At 49.7% G+C, this 7,636-nt stretch overlaps 1 protein-coding gene across 1 annotated transcript; it reads right to left on the bottom strand.

Annotated features, from left to right (window-relative positions):
* Nucleotides 1–4,706: 4,706 nt before the first annotated feature.
* On the bottom strand, nucleotides 4,707–7,384 carry NEUROD1 (neuronal differentiation 1). Its single transcript, NM_204920.2, has 2 exons — nucleotides 7,288–7,384; nucleotides 4,707–7,021 (listed from the first exon to the last, which is right to left on the bottom strand). Exon 2 carries the CDS (start codon nucleotides 7,010–7,012, stop codon nucleotides 5,939–5,941), a length of 1,074 nt encoding a protein of 357 aa, NP_990251.2. The 5' UTR covers nucleotides 7,013–7,021; nucleotides 7,288–7,384; the 3' UTR covers nucleotides 4,707–5,938.
* Nucleotides 7,385–7,636: the final 252 nt, after the last annotated feature.

The following is a 7,636-nucleotide window of genomic DNA, read 5'->3' as shown; positions in this document are numbered from 1 at the left end:
TTACCTTTGAGCCTGTAGAGCTTCCTCTATTGCCATTCATTTTTGTGATGAAGGCTCATGTAGAAGTAGCAAAGGGCAAAAGGAGGAACACCCTGCATGTAGGGAAGACATGCCACTGCCAGGACAACAGCCAGTTCCCCCTTGAGGAGACACCAGGTGAGCACAGCAGGTGCCTCCGAGCCCACACACAGTACCTGGTGAAGCAGTCCAGGGCAGGTGCCAGTATCAGCCAGGAGACTCAGCCACCAGGAAACCTGCAGCAAAGAAACAGGGCTGATGCCACACCGCTGGTCTGGCTCCTCCCCTCTAAGGGCTGTAGTTATTATAAGCCAACATCTCACAGCTACTCTGGAGTAGGAAGAAAAGGACCCCAGGCTGAACTTAAATAGAACTCTGGGCCCTTGACAGGCTGCAGGTGGGTCTGGTCAGGGCCGTTAAGGCTCCTCAGTGCCCTTAGCACCCTGGCAGCCAGAAACATGAAAGAGAGCATCAAAGGGGCAGGCTGCCCATAGGGGAGCTGTCAGTGGCTGCCGGATAGGTCAGCCCCATGTCCCTCAGAGCAAAGCAACCTGTAGCCAAGCTTGGCTAAGACTCCAGGTAGCTGGCCAGGTCTGTGCAAAGAGGTAGGCCCAGTGTATCCCTGGAAATAGAATCAGCAGGTCAGGGTTGGTGACAGCAGCTGTGGTCATCAGCAGTCTGGCAGGTACCAGGGAGTCTGTGGTGACAGAGCAGGCCCAGAATGAAGCCAATCTGTTTGTCAGGCTGGGGAGATCCTGGTTGGGGTTTCTCAGAGCTGTATCTCAGCAGACCAGAGGAGACCCCACATGTCTGTATGCTGGCCTTGCAGACAAGCAGCTGAACTAAATGAAGGGAACGTCCTTGGCCCTGACAAGAAGTAGCAGGGAACAAACAACTTCTCCTCAGCTAGCAGCATTCCTCACCAGACAGAGGAAGCCATGTCTCACTGTGCAGGTGCTAAGAAGCAGTGGGAGTCTCAAAAATCTCTTCCAGGACATCTCCCTGCAATGAGCAGCAAGGGAAGATAGCAGAGCTAGCAATTACTGGAGGAGAGTAACAAGGTAAAGCAAGCTGTTGGAAAATAAATCCTTTCCCTCAAGGGAAGGAGTAGTAAAATGCAGTGAGGTGAGTTAGGAGAAATTAGAAGGCCAGGTTTTGATTCATGGATAATATGATGCTGGACTTGGGGTATGGATATTAAGACAAGAGAAAGAGGATGCTGTGAGGAAGACACCCTTTGCTCACTACGGAGGATTGGCCTGGACATTCCTGGTAGCTCTGTTTCACCAGCTGGATGAATACCTCTCTAGATTTTCTTCTGGATAAACATGAATTAGGAAGTTGGCAGCATCTCCTTGGTTTGTGTTTTTCTGGCTACTTTGTTCATGCAATAAAGGCTGAATGTGTAGTCAGTTATACTTCAGGTTTTCATTCCCAAATATTAACTCTCATAAGTGTTTCTTCTTTTTGCATTTCTCCTATTAAAAAGAACCTACTAGAACTATCAATATTAATTAATCTCTGATGTTTTTCCTTGACTTTAAAGAAGAAATATTAAGCAGAATACCAAGCATTTTATGAATAAGGTCAAAAATTAATTATTTTGCAGGAAAAAAAAATAGTAGCAATAATCTGTAGAAGAGAGCATTGTTATTATTATATATAAGTATGTGTGCCTGAAAAGGAGAAGGAAAACATCAAAAAGGAAAAGGGGAAAAATGTAAAACAAACACAGAGATAAGGGAGAGCAGATAAGGAAAGCAAAGCCTGAAGTTGTACAAGTGGTCAAGTAGGTTTAACAGAGATGACTGCAAAGAGAAAAACAAGAAGGACTGAAAAGATCATGCAGGAATAAGAAGAAACAGGAATGGAGTATGAAGTTTAAGTCCTTCCAAGAGTACCGGGAGCTGAAATCAATCATAATAAAAATAATAAAACAATAATAATAGAAAAAAAGAAAAAAAAGAAAAGAAAGAAGTCAAAGGAAAATGTGATACTGGAAAGGAATATAATATGAGTTCACCAGATGACATTTCATTCCTTCTTCCCATTAAGGTCAATAAGCTGTCTTTCTGAGATAATGAGTTTCTAGCATAAATCTTTTATTCTATTATCAACAAAATGCTGGCAAATGCTGTAGATAGTAATTTCTTCTATTTTATTTCACGCAAAATGCAGTAACTGCACTCCAGACTACTACAATCTAGGAAACAGAAAGCCAGGGCTGAAAGTCTATGTTTTACATACCCTGTAGGCAATCTAAATACTTTAGAGAATGCTTTGAGAGCATTGTCAGTTTTAATTTTGTATTGCATAGCTTCTGACAGTTTGTTAAATACATGTATGAATTATTTAAAAAACACTTATGTACATATTTAAAGAACGGTCTATTTGTAGACCTTCATCTCATTGCTTCAATACATTGTCACATGCTGTCTTTCAAGACTTTATGTAAGAAGGGATTTTCAGCTAAGGAATGAGTGCAGAGCATTTATAATTTCTAAAATAATTACTATAGAATCTGTCTTGTTGAATAAAAGCGAAGACCAATTTCTGCATGTCTTCCCTGATACTTTACCAAGCAGGCTTTGATTTCTGTGAGTTCTTCCCGAACAGTGATGAGTGAGAAATGAGAGATTAATTATTTTAAGTACCATATATATAAACAGGAGAAGGAGCATTTAGCTCTGTAATTTTTGAAAACTATTTGATGAGGTTCCTCATTGTACAGAATACTGTATTGTTAGTAAACTTTTATTTTTATGAGAGGGATGTGTTATATTTTTAATATGTCAAAAGCCACTGTTCAGGTCATGATGAATCTGATTTTGATCAGCTACAATGCTGAAATAAATGCAGTGATTTTTATTGTTAAAGATGATAGAAAAGGCTTGTTTTACTTGCTCTTAAGACCTAGTTTAGAATAATTTGTATTAATACCTACTGCCTGTTCTTTTTGATATTACTTTATTAACATTCTGGAACAATAACTCCTGGAGAAATTAATACTCTGATTTCCTCCGGTGTTTCAGGGCCCTTGGCTCTCCTCAAAACTCCAACTTTTCTCCACTCCTGGAGCCCTCCTGAAGGCACTGGCCCAGAGCCTGACGACATTCAGCCCCATCTTTTATTCAAGGTAAGTAAAACCTGAGGTTTCTGCCTCTCGGGCACTTTGCGGACATGAGCTCTTATGGTTGGCACCCCAACCATGTCACAGGTGGTGGTGGGTCACTACCTCGAGGTCTTAGCCTTTTGCTGCAGAAACCAAGCAGGGCAGATCTGCCGGTTGAACTGTCATTGCTCATGCACTGTTCTCACAAAGATTGCACCGGTGTCTTCAGAAGCATACACTCAGCAGAACAATTTCTGTTGTCAGAGAAATATGGTGTAAAGGAGAAGGGAAAGGCCACTGGTCCCAAAGTGCAATAAAAATAGCATTCTAGGCCTCTGTTGGATTACCCAGTATGTGTGTGGGGATGACTCAACCCCTCGGTTTCCTTCGCATGAGGAAGTTAGATAATCCCACTATAGCCTTAGTTAATTAGCAATACGTTCACAGGAGAGGGACGGTATGAGTAATTCTTTCCTTTGAAAGAGACCTCGATAGACCTTCCCGAGGGAGTCACGAGCAGATATCTCAGGACTTAGCCTTATACTAACAGTAGAAAAACCTAAATATCATGGACACAGCAGGAGCAGTACCGAAGGAAAAAAAAAAAAAACCCACCACAACACTAGTATAATATAGGTGGGGGAAAAAAAAAAAACTAAACTAATGGAAATAACAAAACTCACAAGTGATTTTCAAAATGGAGCCTCTAGTTACCAAAATGCCTAATTAATTTCCTTATTAAATTGCTCATAACATTAAAATGTTATTAAGGATAGCAGTAGCAAACACCCAAGAAAGCCTAGGTGGATCTTTTAAGTAAATTGCATTGGCTAGAGGAGTTGGATTTAGTTATTAATTGGGGAAAAAAGAAAAAGGTAATTGAAAAGGTTCCTTGTGGTTTGGAAATGCCTTCCAAATATTCATTAAACATTTAAGCGACTAAATTTGCAGAATATGTTCCTGACATTGGCACTGGTTCTGCGGTATTTCTCTCATCAGATGGAAGTACTGTGTGTTATGCAGAGTGCATTCATGCATAAACAATATCATTTTCATAAATTAAAACCTCCCCTGCAGAAGGAACATCTGTGCCTGCCTTTGAATAAAAGATGGTGGCATGCGAGTTGCCCCTTGACTGGAAGAATCCTTCTCTTGGTGAAGAAGGCACGTAACCAAACGGCAAACAAGCCCGGGTCGGTACTTGGGCGCCGTCTGAGCACGGGAGCTCCCTCCCGTCACCGGGCTCGCTGCAGTCCAGGAGGGGCTGACGGGGAGCAGCGCCCCGCCGCCTCCCCCCGCCCCACTGCCCCGGCCGGGCCGTTCCCAAGCGAGCCGCGCGTTTTCTGCGGGCTCCGAGCGAGGGCAGCGGCTGCCTTTGTGCGGGGAAGCGTCGCTGCCGTCGGGCGCCGACCTGTTGCTGACTGCGGCCGCTCCCCGCGGGTTGCACCTCCGGGACCGCGCGTCCCGGAGCCCCGCAGTGCGCGCCCGTCCTCCCGCTGCCGGGCAGCCCCGCTGTGAGCACCCGGCCCGGTCCCCCGCCCGGCCCCGCGCTGCAAGCAAGAAGCTGCGTCCTTGGTTTGTTCTTGTTGTTATTAGGTTTTTTTTTTAAAGTCCGATTTTATTCTACAAATAATAAGTGTCGCACCTTCCATGAGCTATCCGAATAAAACAATAATCCCATAGGAATTACTTACACTAAGAAAAAATAAAATCACATTGAAGGAGAAATGCAACATTCGACCAAATGTTCAATACTAGGTTGTTGCAAAAGGATGGACATTTCCTAAAATCCCAGTGTGCATTACACCATAATATACAGGATTACAAACAAAATTACAGTACAGATTTGATTCCAGTTGAACCAGAGTTACATTTCAAACAGCACTTATTCTGGACTGCATTGTACATGCAATAGCTATTGTTCTAATTACGGATTAAATGGTTTGAATTTGTTTCAAGCTACCGTACTAATCGACTACAATAGGTATACAGCCCGACTCCAACGACCTGCTCAGCTTTAGGTTCCGAGTGATGAGACGAGCAAATGACAACCACGGATCGTGTGAATATGTCTAAAATCATGCAGTTACAGCATCCGGAAACACCGAGAGCTTCAAGTTCTCTGTAGGAAAATAAAACACCACGGAATGCCAAGGGGCTCAGAGACTAAAAAGAAACAGTGCAAATTGTATGTGATAGTCAAGCAGCTTTCGATTTAAAAAGGGTGTTGGCATTTACTTATAATATTTATATACAAGTTTGTGCAAGTCATGTGTTGAACTGATATGTTTTAATAGAAAATAAGTCTCTCGTTCTTCTATCTTCTCAAGAGCTGGGGGTCTGGTTCTGATCGTAAGGGGGAAAGGAATAAGAAGAAAGAAAGAAAAAGGAACTAAAACGACTTTCATGGGAAAGAAATCGCCCGGATTGCGCTTAGTGTTGGTTGGTTGTTTTACTTGAACGATTTGAAAGGAAAGCAGTGCTAAGGCAACAGAACTTCTCTAAGCACTTTTCTGCTGGTTTAAATTAGTTAAATTATTTCGTATAAATTAGATATAATTCTACCTTTCCGATATGTATAAAAATTGATGAAGCTGCATGGTTTAAAATAGGAAATCCACGTTATAAAAAGTCATTAAAAATTCTGTACAAAACCACAACAAAATAATTCGGCGCGGGAAAGGTAACAAGTAGTAAAACGCTGGTTGAAAAATAGAGATCTCATATATATTTTGTAATTGGCCCATCGCGAGGTTAAAAATTGCATAGATCCGAATTATTGCTGGTGGCCCCGCTCGGCGGCGGCGCTCACTCGTGGAAGATGGCGCTGAGCTGCGCGCTCAGGACGCGCTCGTGGTGCGGGTGCCCCTCGTAGGGCGCCAGGCCGTCGGCGGGCAGCTCGCAGCGGGCGGCGGCGCCCGAGAAGACGGCGGCGTGGGCGGGCGCGGCGGGCAGCGGCCCGGCGGGGTAGTGCATGGTGAAGGCGTAGCTCTTGTCGAAGTCGGCGGCGGGCTCGTGCTTGAAAGAGAAGTTGCCGTTGATGCTGAGGGGCGGGCTGAGCGGGCCGTCGAAGGCGGGGCCGGCGCCCTCGGGCAGGCCGCCCTCGAAGAAGGGCTCGAGCGCGGCGCCGTAGGCGTGCGGCGGCTTGAGGTGGAAGAGGTGGGAGCTGTCCATGGTGCCGTAGGGCGGGCTGGGCAGCCCCGGCGACGCGTAGGGGAAGGGCGGCGGAGCGAAGGGCGCTCCCGCGGGCGGCAGGTGCGGGGCGGCGTCCGCGCTCTGCTCGGGCAGGAACGTCCGCGGGTTGAGCTGCAGGCAGCCGGCCACCAGGTTGGTGGTGGGCTGCGAGAGACCCTTGCACAGCGTCTGCACGAATGAGACCAGGTCGGGGCTCTTGCCGGAGCGCAGGATCTCAGACAGCGCCCAGATGTAGTTCTTGGCCAGGCGCAGCGTCTCGATCTTGGAGAGTTTCTGCGTCTTGGAGTAGCAGGGCACGACCTTGCGCAGGTTGTCCAGGGCCGCGTTCAGGCCGTGCATGCGGTTGCGCTCCCGCGCGTTGGCCTTCATGCGGCGCAGCTTGAAGCGCTCCAGGCGCGCCTTGGTCATCTTCTTCTTCTTGGGGCCGCGCCGCTTGGGCTTCTGCTCGTCGTCCTCCTCTTCCTCCTCTTCCTCTTCCTCCTCGTCCAGCTCGTCCTCCTCGTCCTCCTCCTCGCCGTTCCGCAGCGCGTCCTCTTCAGCCTCGCCGTGCAGAGCCTCCAGGTCCTCCTCCTTCTTGTCGGCCTCGGGCCCGTCGGCGGGCGGGCTCAGGCACCCTGCCGCCCAGCCGGGGGGGGCCTGCGCCTGCGGCTCGCCCGCCGGCCCGCTCTCGCTGTACGACTTGGTCATGGCGAGCGCCTGCGGGATAGGGACAGCGCCGGTCAGGGACACCGCTCGGAGCCGGGCGGGTGAAGGGGAGTCGTGGGATGGCAGCGGAGCGCGGGTGTGGAAGGACAGCGCTCGGGGACGGGGACGGCCCCGGGGACGCCGCTCCTTCTGCCACTCGCGCCCCGACGCCCCGCGCACCGCCGGCGCGGACAGGTGCTGGCTCCGCGCCCCCGCCCGACCGCTCCCGCGTGGCGCGTATCCCCGTGCAGGTGCCCAGCCCGTTCCGGACCCGTTACCTCCGTTCTCAGCCTCTTCCGCGCGGTGACGGTCGCATAACCCCGCCGCCGTCCGCCAGCGCGCTCCAAGTGCGAGGGCGCGGCGCGTCGTTCCGAGGGCGCAGCGCCGGCCGCCCCGGTTTTATAGCGGGGCCGGCGGAGCGCGGCGGCGGCGGGCGGGGGCCGGGCCCGGGGCCGCGCCGCTCGCCCCCGCCCCGCGCGCCTGCGCCCGCCCCCCACCGCGCCGCGCCCCGCCTCGCGCCCCGCCCCGCCCCGCGGCCGCCGCGGCACGCGCCAGATGGCCGATCAACGTCCGGCGCCGCGCCGCGCCCCACGTGACGCCCCCATTTGTATGCGGCCCCGCGCCCGG

This window comes from Gallus gallus, chromosome 7, assembly GCF_016699485.2.
Source record: "Gallus gallus isolate bGalGal1 chromosome 7, bGalGal1.mat.broiler.GRCg7b, whole genome shotgun sequence".
Taxonomy (NCBI): Eukaryota; Metazoa; Chordata; class Aves; order Galliformes; family Phasianidae; genus Gallus; species Gallus gallus.
This window is presented reverse-complemented; position numbering and strand designations above follow the sequence as displayed.

Bases quoted from the DNA above. Each gene is read 5' to 3' on its own strand.
- NEUROD1 (NM_204920.2), bottom strand. From the start codon at position 7,012: ATGACCAAGTCGTACAGCGAGAGCGGGCCGGCGGGCGAGCCGCAGGCG.